The following is a 19,020-nucleotide window of genomic DNA, read 5'->3' as shown; positions in this document are numbered from 1 at the left end:
CCAGGTATATTTTCCTTGAAGCGGCGGTGCGGCGTGGACGGTGGGGCTTTAGTTGCCGCGAGCTCTTTTCCGCTCACGTATCCCAACGATACAGTGGAGGCGACACACAGCTCACACCATTGCGAGGCCACCTTGTGTTGCGTTCGCGTGCGTTGAGAGCCTCGGAAAAGCGCCCACAAAACCGAGCCCAACCGCCGTCGCATGAAAGCCATTGATGCGACGACCCGCCGTGGTGGCTGCGCTGCTGCGCCCGAGGGGATCGAATCCCGGCCACATCTCGATGAAATGCAAAGCCGCCCGTGTATCGTGCATTGGGTGCACGTTAAAGAACCGCAGCTGGTCAAAACTAATCGGAAGCCCATCACTACGGTGTGCCTCATAATCGAATCGTCGTTTTGGTGCTGAAACACCAGAAGTTGGTTTTAATTTGACGCGACAAGAGATAAAACAGTTCGTGAGTCACGGTCATCCCTAAGGCGTTCACAAGATAAACGCCTCGGGCCATCGAACTAAGCCTGCGCGACGAAGATTCCTGCTAGAAATGCGGAATAAAATAAAGGTACGCGTAAATGGGGAGAGCGAGGCACAGGAGTGTTGAGCGGTAGCGCTAGTTGCATTGTCGGTCCTCTGCCGCGGAAGTGCGGTCGCCGCAGCCGGACGCATTCTCTCGGCACCTGTTTGCGCACGTCACCAGCGATGACAACGCGTTGTCCCACAGCCGTCGCTGGTTCCCCATCTGCTTTCCTTGCCGTCACGCCGGTCTTTCGTGATCAGTGCAACTGAGCTCCGAGCTGGCAGTCCTGGCTTTCATTTTCCGCTTCGGAGACTGCCCTTCGCAACATTGCTTGGCGGGATGGAGGCCCCCATCAACTACGTTTAGCTTGGGTGCTATTCTCCACACGCATGGCGGCTGCACGGCCGCCATTATCCGCCATGTTTACACTCTGATTGGCTGTGCAGAGCTCACGTGCCTTGAAATTTGTGCCAGGAAACGGAAGTTTTGCGAAATGTCATTTTGCGTTTTCATCAAGATGACGAAACGTGACGTGGACTGCAAATTTTATGGACTAATGCATTTTTTTGGTCCTTGGCAGATATTTAGTGACGTTAGCGCTTCAAAAAGAATGTGAGCGGTAACGTGCAGAAGCCAGTGCAATGCATCTGCAATTTCGCGAATATGTGGTGGCGATCCGAGATATGCGCCATGCCAGCTTGCTGATTGGCTGAAGGAATATCTTGTGAGGAGCGTCACAGGAAGGGCTGTTTCGTAAACGTCATTTTAACGATGCGTGACGTTGCGCTGGGCCGCCATTTCTGAGATTTTCCGACATAATTTTTGCTGCGAAGAGCCGCGCGAATTATGCTAATGAGCAGCCATATGCAATGGCAGCCGAGAGGAATGCGTATCGCCACATTTTTCCCGTCGTTTGGTGCCACGAAAATATTTTGTTCATAACGCGTGCTCATAGTATTTGCATTGCTCTCGGGTGGTGTTGGCATTTGTGTTTGGGGCCATCATTTTTTAATAGAACGCGTTCATACGAAATAATATTGGTTGAACATAGCAAACTTTCGGCAATGTTGTCCACTTTTCCCTGATGCATTTCTATTGTAATCGATATTAATGCCTTTTCGCAAAATCAGAAGTTATGACAACGGCCTCTTTCTAATTTATAAAAAGAAATGTACGCAAGGCGGCGCCTTGAAGTTTCCTCCCGCGGTGCGAGTAACCAGTGAAATGAACAAGAGATGGCAGCGCTGGGGCTTGAGTCGCGCTAGTGGATATCTCTGGCGCGCGCAACACTATCGGTGATATTTGGCCGTTTCTCAGCCAGCCGAGTCGGGCTGAGTCACTTGCGTTTCACGAGATAGCGATAACGTTGCCTAGAACGTGCACGCATCACCACTGGTAGGTCGCTTATGTTGTCTCAAGCAAGAAAACAAGCGCGTTGGCGCCAACATGCGATGACTCATTCCATTTTCCGGGGACACGCATCCTAGCTATTGAAGCAGACGACGGCTTGTACGCAGCAGACGACGGAAGCGAGAAGCGTTTTCGACGAAATAATCATACGCTTTGAGACAGCTGCTTTATTTTTACTGCGGAGGAAAACTGTTTTGCTCTACCGATAACGCTGTATTCAGTGCCTTCATTACAGTTTCTTAGGCGAAACGTCAAGTTGGCGTTACGTTACGTAAGCAAAACGGGGCCACCAACGCCATTTTGTTTGCGTCGCGCCTACGTCACGCATCGAAGAAAATGTCGGAATGTCCAGAATAGCGCCCCTTCTGTCCTGTGCTTGCTTTTGCCTCCATACTTGCGTCAGAGGGGGGGGGAGGGGGGGACAATCCGTATGGCTCCCATTGGCCGTTTTCGAGCAGACGCTCTTTCGATGCTAGCGCCAAGGTCCCCTTCAGTTACGGCCCTAACCAATGCGCGACGCAGAAGCAAAATGGCAGCGCACATGATTGTTTACGTTGTCATGGCAACAGCAGCCGCGCCGCACCTCCTCTCCCAAACGTTTTCCTTTCCTCTTTGTTTTTATTATGCCGAGCCGCTCCACTCTCTTTCCCCCATGCCGCGCGCGTCGCCCACTTTTTTTTGGTTTTTACCCGTAAGCGGCGCGTTTTTTTTTTTTTATAGCGCGCTTGTTACGGTGCGCCACGCGCCAGCTCGCAAGGAATGCGCGCGCTACGCAGCGCATTGGCATTGCTTGCGAGCTGGCGCGTGGTGCGCCGTGGCTATGCGTTGGTAGGTGCGCAGTCTTGCCCATACTTATATTATACCAGCATGTGCCGGGACATAAAAAACATTCCACTTCGAACACAACAGATCTTTTGGTCTCGCTTTATTGACTTCGTTTCTGAAAACAGATTTTTCTTATAATGTGGTGGTGATTCACGCTCAAAAAATGAGCAAAGGTGAAAGGTGCACGACATATACAAGAGTACTAAACACAAAGGTTCACAGACGGTGAAATAACAAAAGAAAGCGCTAGAAAACGCGAAGGCCGTTTCATGTACACACACATAAAAAAACAAGATTTTTATATAACGTCCTCAAGACCGAAATGCAGGCGAGCTTCTGATATATGCACTAAGATATTGCACAAAACTGGACGACATGTATGACATGGTCATGACAACTATAAAAAGGGAAAACTCACTGGTACTGGCAAAAACAATGACACTCAAAATGCCAAAAAAATATATTTAAATGCTAACATTGATTGAGAGCCATACCAAAAGAAAGAGCTTACTTATAAATCTACACGAAAGTATAAGAAATGCGTGACATGTTGATTTCTGCTGAACAAATTGAAAAAAAAAACGGCAGAAAAAAGACATTGTGCTAAAAACTGAAGCACACATTATCACATTACTTTGCACTTGGCCACAACTTGAGTAACGGTGGCATGGGGAACAGAAGGTAGTCGGCTTTTGCAGCAGCACATAGAAAACACTCGCAGAAAGGCTTATTCCTCAATCAAAGACTAGGTAAAATAAGCCAACACAACTTTTCTTTCGACCCGAATGCAATGCTTAGCAATAAAATTACGTCACTTAAGGCACTAAGTCGTACCTACTGGGCTCTCCTGTGTACAATAAACACGAACTGTAATAATCTGCATGTAGGACACTTGCAATGCTCATGCTTTCCAGAAGAAAGAAAAGCGTATCATGCCTACACATGAAGGTTGTTCGCGCGGTTTTCCCACCGGGGGTTACTGAGATAGTACACAAACACTAACAGTAATTTTTCATCTATTACAGTGAACTGTCACTTGAGTGAACTTCAAGGGACCGAAGGAAATAGTTCACTTAACTGAAAGTTCACTAAACTGAATAGTCACTAGACCAACATAAGGCATGGCATACAGAGTTAAAAGTTTGTAGTGCAATTCATGGAGGAAAAGACATGGCATCCATAGTGTTAGAAATATGTGAAATGGAATTTGTACATATCAACAAGTACAAGGTTCATAACAGTTATAATGCTGCCTTATCACTAAAAAAAAATCTGTAACCTTCTTCTGTATCTGTACTTTTAAAGCACAGGAAGTAGCAAAACTTTCCAAAGAGTCAATGTTGTTGTAGACTTCTTCTGGCACAGCTTGCTGTTGAGACACAAAGTCTCTCAACTTTACAATGTACCCTACAACCTCAGCTAGAGTTTGGTATGGTATGGTATGGTATTCCTTATGCGATGGCGCACACCCACTGTGGGGGATTGGCCAAGATTTGGATGAAATTAGGCTATCTTTATTAAAAAACTGGAAATGGTAAAGCTAACTGGAGGAAATGAACAAAAATAAAATGTTTAAGAATTCAAGACAATCTCTTTGTAGCAATTATAAAATCCTCCACGGTTGAGCAAATATCCCTGTGGCACTGTCCAAGAGAGGAGGCTCCTAGAGAAAGGATATTTATAATTGAAAAGCTCAAACCAAGCTGTGTAAATCTTGATTCTAGCTTTTTCTTAAAGAAGTGAAACGGCGGCAGAATATGAAAAAATGATCTATTGTTTCATCGTCTCCACAGACTGGGCACAGAGGGGAGGGCACCAGACCTGCCCTGTGACGATAGAAGTTTAATTTTGGTATTCGACAACGTAATTGGGTAAAGATGACTTCAGTTTTTCTGGTGTGAAAGGAATTTTTAGGCCAAGGGAATAGGAGGTGTCGATATTCTGAAAAATTTGCTACAGCTGGGTTCAAGAAGTCTTGAGTAATTGTATATCTCCTGAATCTAGTAGTCGTCAGGTAAGCTATTGTAGGAAGTAATGGTAATACAGGGCCACTGAGGGCCGCTCTCGCGAGACTGTCAGCCATTTCATTCATGACTAATCCTTTATGTCCAGGCACCCAAAGCAATCTAATTAAATTTATGTGGGCAGGCACTAGAAAATGAAATGTACGTAAAAGGTTAGTGACACCATTTGCTGTGAGCGAGGAACATAAGGATAAAGAATCTGTTATAATTACTACCGCCGATGTTGACAGATTTAGTTTGCGTAAGGCTAGGACTACAGCCAGAAATTCAGCCAGAAATACGGAATAAAAGTCCGGAATCCTGATTGCAAATGGCCAGTTTAGAGAGGGAGAGAAAATGCCAATTCCAGATTTTTCTTCACACTGTGAGGCGTCTGTCGCAATGACCGTACTTATAGCTAAACTCAATAAATGATCCTGTAATAATCCGTTTAATATATTATAAGGGAGATGTTTTGCATTATTTGGGTAGATGTCATCAAATATAATTTCTAGGTTCTGTCGCACATCACAAATAGGCGGTACCTCCCAGAGACGTACATTTAAGGGATTTATCAATGTTTGTACGAAGACGACCTGTGGTGTATGAAAACGATGCCAGTGTACTCCGAAGAAAAGCGCAGGCTGAGCAATGAATATGTATTTCAATCTTCTAATAGGGGATTCATACAATTTCAAGACTGTTTGCACCGTCAGTAACCGAAATCTACACAATATTGAAGGCAACCTGATTTCTTGGTGTAATATGTTATTGGCAACATATTTCGGTAATCCGCAACACAGTCGTATGGCTTCCCGCTCAAGTAGAACAAGGGGACGTAATTTATAAGCTGGGGCACCAGAAAATAAAACACATCCAAATTCTAAAATGGGCCGCACATACATCTTGTATATCATTAAAAGTGGATCTCTCCGCATTCCGGACCGACTATTGCACAGCTTACGTAGCATACCAACTGCTCGTACTCCTTTTTTAACGATATGGTCAATATGGCCGAGCCAGTTGAGGGAACCGTCATATACTACACCTAAGTATTTCACCGACTCCACTTGAGGTATAGTCTCGAGGCGATAGGATATCGATATATTAACGGGATTGTTAAGAGGGAAAACCAATATCGAGGATTTTCTAACGTTAAGTGAAAGGCGAATTTGGTTTAACCAGGTTTCTATGGCGTTGAGGTAGTTTTGCAGTCGATAATATAGAGAGTGAATATCACTGTCTGATGCGAAGAAAGCAATGTCATCCGCGTATACGTATGTTTGTACATCTTGATGAAGAGGAATGGAACACATCAGAATATTAAATAGTAATGGTGAAGTGACAGCACCTTGAGGAACACCTCGTGATTGATTATATATACTCGAGGAAACGCCTCTCAGACTGCAGTAAAATGTTCTTCCATTTAAAAATTCACCAATCCAGTTTGAAAAATAATTTGGAATCTCCATATTTCGCAATATATCTAATAAAATGAAGTGTTCTACACTGTCGTAGGCTTTGGAAATGTCTAATGTCACAAGGGCACATATTTTCCTCTGTCGCTGTGCTAATTTTATTCTACTTTCTAGGTCCACGTGAGCATGCCAAATTGAACATGATGGTCGGAATCCAATTTGGCAGGGGCTAAGCAAGTCCTTGTTCTGTATAAATTTAAGCATGCGGGCATATAGAATTCTTTCAATTAATTTAACCAAATTTGAAGTTAGCGCAATTGGCCTAATGTTATCAAATTTATATCCTTCCCCATGATTTTTAAGAATAGGGATGATTTTAGCAATTTTCCACGCAGACGGAATCCATGAGAAGCAAATTGAGTGATTTACAATAGCTAAAAGGTCATCGGGAGCTTCCTTAAATAAAATTCTGAGCATAGTAGATGTTACCCCATCCACACCGGGAGCTGAATCTGGAAGTCGCTCCACGATTTCAGCCAATTCTAACATGGAGATTTCTGTAAAATCATCTGATGCCCTTCGTAAGCGAGAACCACTTGGCAAGACAGAAGAAAATTAATTTCTAATCCCTTCGCGATTTCTTCTAGTGATTGTTTCATTTCATCGCTACTTAAGATTATAGAGTCAATATTAATTTGACGCGGAAGAATTTTTCTACCGCGGAGAAAACGGAACAATGCACGCTTATTTTTATTGTTAGATAAGAAATCAAAATGCTTACAGTCGAATTCATCTTTGGCTTTAGCAACTGTATGTTTAAAGACAGCTCGAAAAAATTTATAGTCACTCCAATTTTGGGGACTCTGGTTATGCAATAATTTTTTCCAAGCAGCTTTTCTCTTTCTGTAGTCGCGAGTGCATTCTTCATTCCACCAAGGACTGTAAGAAGTTCTTTTATTCAATCCAATCTCAAATTGAGCCTTTTTTTGAGAACTTTCCAAAGCGGAACAGATAATCGTGGTTTTTTGTTCTGTAGGCGCATCAGACAGAGATGAAAGAACATTTCGTAAGCATTTTTTAAAAATGTTGTAATTTATGAAGGTTCGAACCTGAACACCTATAAATGTTACCGGACGTGCAACGTCAAATACTATCGGAAGGTGATCACTGCTTGTCGAACAATCAATAGTCGACCAAGAAGTTACGGAGAGACTCGGGCCAGAGAATGTAAGATATAGTGAAGAGTAAGATCGGCCTCTAACAAACGTAACAGATCCGGAGTTTACACACGTGAGGCGATTGTCCAACGACCAGTTCCACAATCGGGTGCCGCACAAATCTGTTCTTAAACCCCATGAGATATGGTGAGAATTGAAATCACCTGAGATCACAATGTCACGTCCACAAGAGTTAAGAACACTATCCAGTGTGCTAGTGTCCTGTACGCCAGATGGAAGATATGCATTAACTACGGTAAAAGGAGAACATCCCGGGAGAACCAATTTTATAGCTAGGATTTCACACTCTGGAGTAGAAACTTGAAATGAAATTTTAGCCTTATGGCAAATTTTAGATGAGATAAGTGTAAGTAATCCGCCACCTCTTGTAGGACGGTCTAATCGAAATGACCTGTAGAATTTCAGTTGAAAAGATTTCTCAGGTTTTAGCCACGTTTCTTGTAACATAATTAAATCAGGATTTAGTTGAGAAGTTAAACAAGTTAAATCTACTGATGCAGAACATAAAGAGCGGCAGTTCCACTGAAGCACTTTTAGTGATCCTATTTTTTGGAAAGTGCCGCAGTCGAAACTGCCCTCTGCAGAATGTTATCCTTTAGAACAACACTGGACTGACTTTTCTTCGCCTTTGAGTGAGGACCGGGGGAGGAGTCTTCACTAATAGACGACATGGTTCTTTTATATGCTCGAGCATTTTGTTCTACCTCTGTCATCTCCAAATCTGTATTAATCAGATTACAAGTTGTAGGGCCCGCAGAAGAGGGATTTGAAAGTCCAATATCAATATTGCAAGGATTGGTGTATGATCTTTCATGGTTAGTTTGGTGCTCAGGATCAATTGTTTGCGTTGGTACAGGAGCTGGGCAGGTAGTTTGCATCAAATGAGATAAATGACTAGAAACGGCTTGGGAGATACATTCACCAAGGCTCATTGCCAACCTTTCCATACCTTTGTAACTGCCTTTTCCACAGCGGCCTCTATAGTTGCAGTAAGTGATCGGTCCGTGGTAAGATTTTGTCTACCTATTGTCCCCGCATAGCCAGATGCCCTTTCTTTCACAATGTTTATGGCCTCCATCCTAGAGCAGCGTCGACGATCAATTATTTCAAGCACCTGTAACTCTTGAGCCCTAACAGAACAGTTTAAATAATTGGCTGGATGATTTCCATCACAGAGACAGCATCGCTCTTCTTGGGCATTACAATTACTTTGAGCGTGTTCTCCCCCACATGCGCAACAACGTTGTCTTGATTTACACCCTGCCATACTATGGCCGTATCGCCAGCAATTGCGGCATTGAATCGGACGCGACGCCAGGCGTTCAACTCTGAACACAAGGGGCCACACCTTTAGCTCTGACGGGCAGGAAGTTCCAGCAAAAGTCGCAATCACTGATTCTGTTGGGACCCGCCTATTGTCTACCACTCGAGTGCATCGGTAAACAGCAATTACTCCAGTCCCAGACAATCTCTCAAGTGTTTCAGCGGGAGAAAGATCAGCATCGACACCTCTGACTATTCCCTTAGTGCAGGCGAGGTGAGCAGGGATGAAGGCACTCACCGGTAATGACGCGAATGACGAGCACTTTAGCAAATCCGCGACACAGGACAGGTCTGGCGATCGACACACGATACCTCCGCGGCCGAACTGCCTCACTTCCGTGATGGTCTGGTATGAAGAGGTAGCAGCTTGCAGGGATTTCTGGATCGCCTGGGGATTGGTTAGACGTATAAAGCCTCCATTTGAAGGAACCAGAGCCACCGGGATGTTGCTCACACCACTGCGGATGAACAAATCTAGAGGTAATGCATCCGTTGGAAGAGAGGCCGCCCATGGGGACAAACCCCTGCCTGGGGAGTTTTTAGACATCCGCCTAGGAAGAAGGTGGCGTTAGAATTAGTGAGAGCTCAAGAAATAAGATTAGTAAAGCCTAATATCACCCAAAACCTGGCCAAGTGACAGAAACCGAAGCGAACGGGGAGCTCCTCGCGCTCTCTAGTTATAGGGCTTGAAACTGGCTCGGCAGCTGCCTCTTCTTCGTCTTCTTCAAAAGAAGGAGACGACGACCATACACATAGAAACACACACCACGTGGTTTATGGTGTGACAGATCGCCGCTTTGCTCTGGCGGCGTTGTAAGCGCCAGTGATGTTACTTTGTTCATGGCCTCAGAGATTACATGTTTGCTCGTCTTTTGCGGATGATCTCGGAGGCCATGCCTCGTTGCTGTTGGTTTTCCACGCCGCCGCTTTGCCCCAGGCGCACTGTAGCGCCAGCGACGTTACATTGCCCCTGGAGTGGCGGTTTGATGAGGGCGGGCATCGGTTCTGATTGCAAAAATAAGCCTTGGTCCTCTGAGCGAGTTCGTTAAACTGAAATATTGACTGTGCCGAAATTCGTTTAAGTGAAACATTTTTGCCTAGAATGTATAAGAAAACTGCCGGGGATTTTTCAAAAGTTCGTTATTCTGAAATATTCGATAAACCGACGTTCGTACAACTGAGAGTTTACTGTAGTACGTTTGTAGAACGTGATACACAGAAAAAGCGCGGAGGGCGGTATGGAAAGTTGGGCAAGTTACTGAAGTTGCAGAATGAGACTTGGCACAGAAAAACACAAGTCACAGACCAATGACAATGAGGAGGAACATCTAGTTGTCAGCTTTGTCTACCGGGAAGAGGCAAGTGTAGCACCAAGGTCGGTAGCACAATCAAGGCGCCACGACGTCCGGAGCCTCATGGAGCACACAAATGGACAGGGCTGTGTTCGTGTACATGCGCCTCCTGATGACCTTGGATCTGAGCGCTCACCTGTTGTCTTTGGGCACCCGGAACAACCTTGCATGGCTTGTTTTTGAGGTATTTGTGCACCACTACACGATACAAGAGCGGTACGAGTCGTGAAACGGGTGAAACATCGCGGAGCACTAGCACACAGCTACCGAGGACCACGAAACTGAGGAAACTAGCCACGCCAGTCAACGCACAGCAGCGCACGCTTCGCGATAACAGCAGATAACGAAACATGAAACGTCATGCAGCGGGCTGAGCTGGCTCCGGGCTGGCGGGGCCGCTCGGCGTGCGCGCGGAGACAGTCGAAGTGGGAGTTGCGAGAGTACACTCTTAGGCAAAATTACACCCTTTGGCTTGCCCCTTCTGCCACACAACAATAATCGTTATCTGCCTTGATGCGTTTCCTTTCTTTAACGCTGCGAGCCCGGAACTTTCCAGTAACGAACGGCACGCGCGTTATCAGACGGGGCACTCCAAAGGGTGTAAACTGTTCTATGCTGATAACGCGCGTGCCGTTCGTTACTGGAAAGTACCGGGCTCGCAGCGTTAAAGAAAGGAAACGCATCAAGGCAGATAACGATTATTGCTGTGTGGCAGAAGGGGCAAGCCAAAGGGTGTAACTTTGCCTAAGAGTGTAGTAACGAGGGAGGGCGATTGGAGAGGAGTTGGGGAGGGAGAAAGGCTAGGCCACCTGCAATGGTCGTGCGTGCGCGCGACGATCTACGACGCCATGCAAGGGAAACGGATTTTTGCGTTCGCCCATTACAGAGATGGCGCCAATTACCTCTGCCACCGAAACCGGGGAGTTTCCCCCCACTGTTTGCGTCACCAGCTCTCGCATGCTGCGTGGCGTATGCCGGGCGGCTTAATTTTATGGAGAATCCTGGAGTTCTCACTAATTTCGGTGCACTGCTGACGTCGTACTTGCCTAGTCTGAAAGGGCACGCAGGCCTTGATATAAATCTTAATAACTTTTTACAGTGCACAGAGGTGTGATAAGTTCCAGTCACGATTTTTGCTCATTGACATACGCAGCACCCTTGTTTGTTTGGATGCTCAAACCTAATGAGGAGCTTCGTATGAATATTAAGATTATGTTCTGTGAAGCATTTCATTGACAGTGCGGGCGGTAAAAGGACTCACCATTAAAAGGACACTAAAGGCAAATATTAAGTCAAGCTGACGTGATATATTATTGCTTGACAATATCTAAGGCGTCAATATTATCGCGAACAGGGCCTTAATAATCGAGAAACTGAGGTAAATGCAGGACACGACTAGAGACACCCCGAGACATTCAAGCATTTGCTCGATGACGAAAACACTCCTAAGTTAAATTCTGTCACTAGTACTCGAGCACACGCTGGAAAAACACATCACTGTATTGTATTCCAATACGAAATTAAATGCTACTTGTCCAGTTCTATTTCATTTTTAGAAAAAAGAACTATTTGAAATCACCCTTGAAAACGACGCGGGTGGTCAAACGGTTTCGTTTTCGCTCGACTCTGTGCCGCCCACGCCTTCGTGTTTCAATAGTTTCGCTACTGCGTAGTGCTGTGCTGGTTTTGCTGCTCGCGAAACTCGCACAAACTGGAAGTAGCAGAGAATTCAACTTCCATGTGATGTCGCAGGATGCCCGAGCGGTCTACGCCACTTGACCAAAAAGCATCTGTAGCGGTGAATCTGTCTTGGCTCGGTGCCGCCGTCTGTCGCGCGCAGTTTTACTCACCGACGGCAGCAAAGGGCGGTGATGGCGTATGCAACGTCACCACTCTCCCGGTTGGGAGGCGGGAGATTTGAATTTAGAAAAAGGTTTTCGGACCCTTAAGATGCAATTTTCTTGTAAACCAAGTCCTTTCATGGCCACGAAACAAGCGTTGCGAGGTTTCTGGAATGGTATTTAAAAAGTCGACGTCAACTTATTATTTGCCTTTAGCATCCCTGCAAAAACATAGTTTCTTGAACCTGCTCGCCTTGCACATCGCTGAGAGGCCATGCTACATGACAGAGACCCTTGAAGGAAGGACTCTGCCGACTATTGTCAATTTTAGCTTGACTAAGCTGTGTTATCTTTGCTGCATCAATTCCTTAAATTGGTTTGAAAAATTAGCTTAGTGCTTGGCGTTAGGAAACGCTGGCTTAACGTGACAATTGCCAACAGCATGTGCGCGTGCGGGTATAACAGCAGGTGCCACATACTCACCTGGTGGTTTCTACCGATCATGTCAACTCGTGGAGTGCTATCAGTGAGAGGGCGCCGATAAAATGCTGGTTTGGTGGCGCCCAAGTAATGACGGCGCAAGGTGCACTGTGAAATATGGCGCCCTTCAAATGGCGCCCGATATCTGCAGAAAGGCGAGTAAGCGGGCCAGTTTTTAATTAATTTATACATTTATTCAACCCGAGGTGGTCTAACTTAATCTGGGGCCTTCCAATATGGCGCCATTTATGGCCCCTGGGTTAAAATTAATTCATAGTTATTACAGGGGCGCCATTCATGCAGTGCGACAGAAAAACGAAGGCAGCAGACAGACAGATACTTTTGCGCTGCATTATACTTTCCCAAACAGTCAAGTAGTACTCGGCCAATTTCATTTTGCGGCAGGCCCGATGCAGGCCCGCAGAAGGGATCTAAGGTGCTTTTCAAGACGCACCTCTCAGTTGCGGCTTGCGGTAATCGTCTATAATTGACCTTGTTCAGGCATATACAAATGTACGTTTGTACGATGCTCACGAAAGTGTCCGAACCGGGCCTGTTGCATTGGAAGATAATAAAATGCACATTCAGAACCAATTCCTTCCTTCTTCTTTTGTCTCTTTTTAGGCTCCAAAGGGGCCTCCAGCATCCAGTAGAAAGTGCCTAAGGGTAACTACGTGTGTGTCGTCATGCTTGCCTATGTCGCGACACTAACTCTTTTTTGTCTACACTGACGTGTTTCTCTTGTGCCTCCCTGTACTACATCCCCGAGTTGCCCTGAAACAGTGTACTGTGATATCCTTTAAGGAAATCTCGAGATCGCAACCTTTGCACAATTCGCTCCAGCAGCCTTCTTCCGCCATGCACGCAGCGCCGCTGGGGTCGTTTCGTCGTGTATGTTTTGCTCGATAATGATTGCACAAGAAAGCATGCGTGTTCGTTTGCCATGACTAACTAATTACGACGATGTCATCCATCCGTCCACGCTTTCGCGCTCACGATGAGAACACATGTAATGAGCTACGCAGTCCTTGCCGTCACCTGTCAGAAGATGATCGAGAAGCTCTCTAAGTATACGGCTTTTCCCTACTATTTTTCCGTTCCTAATAAGTTAATGGATAAAATGAAAATATCTGTTAGCAACGGTAAGTTTGCTTATCTTCGCAAAACGTTTGATGTATGTCCCAAAAAGCTGCGGCGCAGAAGCCGATAGCAATGCCCGAAAGGCTCGATTTGAGGTAACGCACATTGGACGTTGCATACGGCGTTCCTCATGTAGTTATAATGTTCCGTTAGACTCATCAATAAATGAATCAATAGTTTCTGGCCTCGTCCAATTCCGTAAATTTTCCGCGACATCCTTTAGAAACAAAAGTCGTTTCAAGTAACTCAGATTTTCAATATTGTAAAAAAATTCTTATATTAATTTTTTGTTCACTTCTTTTTTACGCAACCATTTCTGCAAAATAAATTTTACTTTTTTGAATGGGGGCCAGTAAATAAGTATACAATTTACTTGTAAAAACTAAATAGGACTATACGCATACGTTCACCATAAGCTTGACGCATGCTTTCGCCAAACTCTGTGTAAGGGGACTTGATTCTGCCATAGTAAGATTTGAAAAACGGTGAGAAAATTTTTAACGGAGACAATGCTAGCGCGAACTTGTGACTGCCCCAGAGGTTATGCAAAACATGATCTTCCAGATGTGTTTACGGCATTTACACCGCTTACGCGATAATATATTTCACTCGTCATAGTTGTTGAGACGCTACGAACAGTCACAGAAAGCATCCCCGTCAAAAATTCCCCAATATATTGAGATAGGGAAGATTTTAGCCAATAACGAAGAAACGCCAACAAAATGCAGTGTAGATGAAACATTCTCCAAGTTGCATTGCTTCGCAGACTGTCACATTTGAGCCCTGTCCTTCGCATTTTTTTGCCAACCCACCTTGATTTCTTGAATCGTGAGCAGTTTTCAATAATTGTGAAGGACCTAACATAATTACAAAATAGCCTTCCTTGGGAGGAGGACATTGTGCAGTCGCAAAGCAGATTCCGTACTCATACGAGTTATGAGTTGACTATATGACGGGGCGGCCACTGTATAAACTATTAACTTGGATCTCACACGTAAGGGTGCTGACTTTGTGGTCTGTCATTCCTGTAGAGAGAACCCCTCTGCTGTTTCTCAAGGCCTTTGTGCCGTATCAGTCACTGTTGCGTACCACGCCATGGAGATCAATCGTTTTGCAGAGCGTACAATTGTGCGCTCTGGCGCCTGAGTGGCATGCACCCCACGCTGTGACTGACGCATCCCGTTTGCTTGTTTTCAGGACATCCAGGAACACGAGGATTCGATGATGGTACGTACTTCCACAAAGCACCTGCCTCCAATGGGATAGATGAGAAATCTGTGCTTCTCAGGCACCGTCAATGAATGTGGTCACACTTAGCTAGCCGCTGCACTGAGGCGCATTTATTTCACGCCATGAACTGACACGGAAGCCTTGCGCTTTTCTAGTACTGGCAGACTGCGTGGACTAGTAGAGCCTCCTTTAATGTCGCGAAATACTTTCTTTTCGGGGTGATATAGCCAATTATCGTCTGAGAAAAAGAGAAATAAGCACTGCCAGTGGTCAGACGCCATTGAGGACGTTGAATTTCTACAGCAGGTGGAGGTAATGATGAGCCATTGTGGAGCAGCTTCAAATGGCACAGCAAAAATATCTGTGTCCAATGTCATTGACGCCACTCATAAGTAATTTGCTTGATGCCACAAAGCCTGCGTGCTTAAAGAGTGGCCGGCTGTGAATTTTTCCGGCCACGTCACCCTCAATGTAGTGTTCTCATTAGATATTTGAACGTCGCTGTACATGCCTGTACATGCTGTAGAAGCATGTACAAATAGTACATGCTTCTGTCATTGTCGACGTACCTGTGACATTGGTTAGCTCCTCGGTACGTGTAACGCGAAGAGCCAATCCCTTGAATATTGTTCCCTTTCGAGCTCACTTAGATAGCTTCAAATTTTCTTTCTTGCCATTTACCATTGAATTGTGGAATAACCTACATACTCATCTCCGAGAATTGCCACATGAGCGTGTTGTAGACCAAGTTGCCACTCGCAGCTGTCACGTGACAAAGTTTTCGTTCGATAAACTCTCATGACGTTGATGAACTCGCCGAGAACGACAGCGGAGCGGGGTTCCCTCGTTGTTTGGGTGCACACGCACTCTCGGGCACGCGAACCCGACAAACCACACGGACACACTTTTCGTGCGCACGGGCTGCTCGAAGGTCAATGCTGCGCAGTGTAACGCAAACAATGCTCGCCGTCTCGCACAAAAGCTTTGGATCTGGTGTGCGACTAGGGGGCATTTGTTGCCTGACGCAATGGCGCCCAACGATTCCTCTGACAAAGTGTCGCGACGCGCGCATCATTCGCTGCCTGATTGTTGTCCGATGGGTGGCGCGCGCTCGCTCGCCGGGTCGTTTGTAGGTCTGCAGTCTCGCGAGATTCCTTCGCGAGAAATTTGGAAAAAGAACTCTCATTGAGCATTCCAGCTAATGACCAGATAGCTCGGCAATCCAGTCTAGTCTTGCGGCAAGACCGTGCGACTGCGCCATTTCTACGAATTTTGTTCACAGGTTGGTAAGTATGGAGTAGTAACCGATAAAGAAAACGAGCATGGTTGCAAAAGGGAGGCAGCGACAAATAACTCATCATTCGAGGGTACCAGTCTGTTTCAAGTTCTTTTTGGTCATAGATCTGCTTTAGGGGAACAATTATTCTACTAAATTGTACTGGCCAAGAAACAACGGGCTCAGCATTGCGGTCCAACTCGTGTTTTACATAAACTTTGTAGTCCAACTACTAAAAACATACGTAAACGTGCGAAAAATAGTAAACATGCGGGTTAAAATTCATTATATTTTCACTCTTACAGAAAAAAAATCCCTAATTTGAACTGTGTGCTCGCAATCGCACTCTTGATGAACGCTGGACACCGGCCAAGGCGCCGAAATTAAATGCTTGATTTTCCTTTTCTACGTGCCCATGCACTTTCTACATACATACATACATACATACATACATACATACATACATACATACATACATACATACATACATACATACATACATACATACATACATACATACATACATACATACATACATACATACATACATACATACATACATACATACATACATACATACATACATACATACATACATACATACATACATACATACATACATACATACATACATACATACATACATACATACATACATACATACATATACACACACATACGCTCTAATTCAAATCTCTCCCATCCCCTCTCTGCCACGTTGCCACAATTCAGACACACACACTTTTAATTTTGACACTGCTAATGCTCACGCATTATAAAAAACGAAATACCGTCGCGCTCAATGCACTAGCCTTCATTTTGCAAGCTGCAAATGGTGCTTTCCCGTTCGGCCAGTTTCATCATCATCATCACCAGCAACCTGGCTACGCCCACTGCAGGGCAAAAGCCTCTCCTACATTTCTCTGACTACCCCGGTCACGCACTAATTGTGGCCATGTTGTCCCTGCAAACTTCTTAATCTAATCCGCCCACCTAACTTTCTGCCGCCGCCTGCTACGCTTCCCTTCCCTTGGAATCCACTCCGTAACCCTTAATGACCATCGGTTATCTTCCCTCCTCATTACATGTCCTGCCCGTGCCCATTTCTTTTTCTTGATTTCAACTAAGATGTCATTAACTCGCGTTTGTTCCCTCACCCAATCTGCTCTTTTCTTATCATTCCCATCATTCTTCTTTCCATAGCTCGTTGCGTCGTCCTCGATGTGAGTAGAAACCTTTTCGTAAGCCTCCAGGTTTCTGACCCGTACGTGAGTACTGGTAAGACAAAGCGGTTATATACTTTTCTCTTCAGGGATAATGGCAACCGGCTGTTCATGATCTGAGAATGCCTGCCAAACGAACCCCAGCCCATACTTATTCATCTGACTATTTCAGTCTCATGATCCGGATCTGCAGTCACTACCTGTCCTATTTTTAGACCCATGCTTCTGCTTTGACTCTCCATGCCAGTGAGCATGCATTGCAATTGGTCCCCTGAGTTACTAAGCAAGGCGATATCATCAGCGAATCGCAAGTTACTAAGGTATTCTCCATGAACTCTTATCCCCAATTCTTCCCAATCCAGGTCTCTGAATACGTCCTGTAAACACGCTGTGAATACCATTGGAGAGATCGTATCTCCCTGCCTGACGCCCTCTTTATTGGGATTTTGTTGCTTTCTGTATGGAAGACTATATATACGGTGGCTGTGGAGCCGCTATAGATATCTTTCAGTATTTTTACATACGGCTCGTCTACCCCCTGATTCCGTAATGCCTCCATGACTGCTGAGGTTTCGACTTACTCAAATGCTTTCTCGTAATCAATGAAAGCTATATATAAGGGTTGGTTATATTCCGCAAATTTCTCTATCACCTGATCGATAGTGTGAATATGGTCTTTTGTTGAGTAGCCTTTACTGAATCCTGCCTGGTCCTTTGGTTGACAGAAGTCTAAGGTGTTCCTGATTCTGACTCCTGATTCTGACCAGTTTACTGCTTCCGAAATCTTACTTTTGCGCAAATTCCGAGCTCCGAAAGGTCTTGCACTGTGCCGTATGTTTGGCTGTATGATCTAGAGCATTAGACACGCGGGAACATTTTTTTTCTGTCTTTTTACTGATGAAAACGGCAGTACTTGCACTGCTGATGCAAGCCTAGAAAAACGACCTCTCCTTCGCTCGCCGGAAGAACACTCGCGCACGTGCAGTCTACTGCACATTGCAGCGCATTGTTTATGGCGCTCGAGCACCGAAAATGAGATGCACGACACGCTGCTGAACAACTCTCTTAGTGGCTGCTTACTATACAGGTTGAACAGGCTGCTGTTCTTTAATGCAAGTTTTCGTTGCCTGCCCTGACGGACTTGGCGTAATAGTAATAATTTTTTTATTATTTACAGAAAATATACTACATTCATCAGGCCGGCCAAAGCCACAAGGGCTTCACTGGCTAAAATAGCTGCTGATTCTGCCAGTCGGGCAGCTATATACTGTGGATACGAAGGCTATATGTGCGCCGAATGCGAGTACGAGCCAACGGGCTTATTTTGATTCTCGTATTCACCGACCGACATAGTCGAGACAGTAAGCGCTCCTCTGTTCTGCGTAATAGAAAGAATGATTTCGTACATAAACCACTCAACGGATATTTAGGCTCACACGTATCTCTGAAGCAAGCCAATGGATTCAGCTTCTGCTTCCGGGTGTGTGCCCAACTGTTGCCCGCCACACCCCAGATTAGCCCAGTAGTGCTTTGCTGAACTGTGCACACCGAAGCAGCCTCTTGCACCACTTGACTGCGCGCGGAGAGGTCAGCGTCGGGTGTATTTGCGCCATTTCTTCCCTGGTACCCAAGAGCACCAAAATAAAAAGAATAAAGACCGCCGTCATGGCAACGGTTGATGGCGCTGACGCACGAGCGCAAAAGCGTGCTTTTGCACCACTGCGATCTCGCACTACATTTGAGGATT

General features: G+C 45.4%; 2 protein-coding genes across 8 annotated transcripts in view; one reads left to right on the top strand and one right to left on the bottom strand.

The window, feature by feature from the left end:
* Window positions 1–19,020, top strand: part of LOC142566053 (uncharacterized protein ZK1073.1) — a 434,522-nt gene that overhangs the window by 94,653 nt on the left and 320,849 nt on the right. For 2 of the 7 annotated variants that reach the window (XM_075676778.1, XM_075676776.1), the window contains 2 exons: window positions 13,029–13,070; window positions 14,742–14,771. The exons of 1 other annotated variant lie outside the window; for it this stretch is intronic. In XM_075676778.1, the coding sequence (XP_075532893.1) occupies window positions 13,029–13,070; window positions 14,742–14,771 (72 nt within the window). The remainder of the gene's footprint in view (window positions 1–13,028; window positions 13,071–14,741; window positions 14,772–19,020) is intronic. 4 more of the 7 variants (XM_075676780.1, XM_075676777.1, XM_075676779.1 and 1 more) reach the window with 2 other exon arrangements.
* Window positions 1–19,020, bottom strand: part of LOC142566054 (uncharacterized) — a 114,923-nt gene that overhangs the window by 81,700 nt on the left and 14,203 nt on the right. The gene's annotated exons all lie outside the window — the stretch shown is intronic.

This window comes from Dermacentor variabilis, unplaced genomic scaffold (assembly GCF_050947875.1).
Source record: "Dermacentor variabilis isolate Ectoservices unplaced genomic scaffold, ASM5094787v1 scaffold_12, whole genome shotgun sequence".
In the NCBI taxonomy this organism is placed as follows: Eukaryota; Metazoa; Arthropoda; class Arachnida; order Ixodida; family Ixodidae; genus Dermacentor; species Dermacentor variabilis.
Note: the sequence above shows the minus strand (reverse complement) of the source record. Positions and strands in the feature narration are given on the sequence as shown.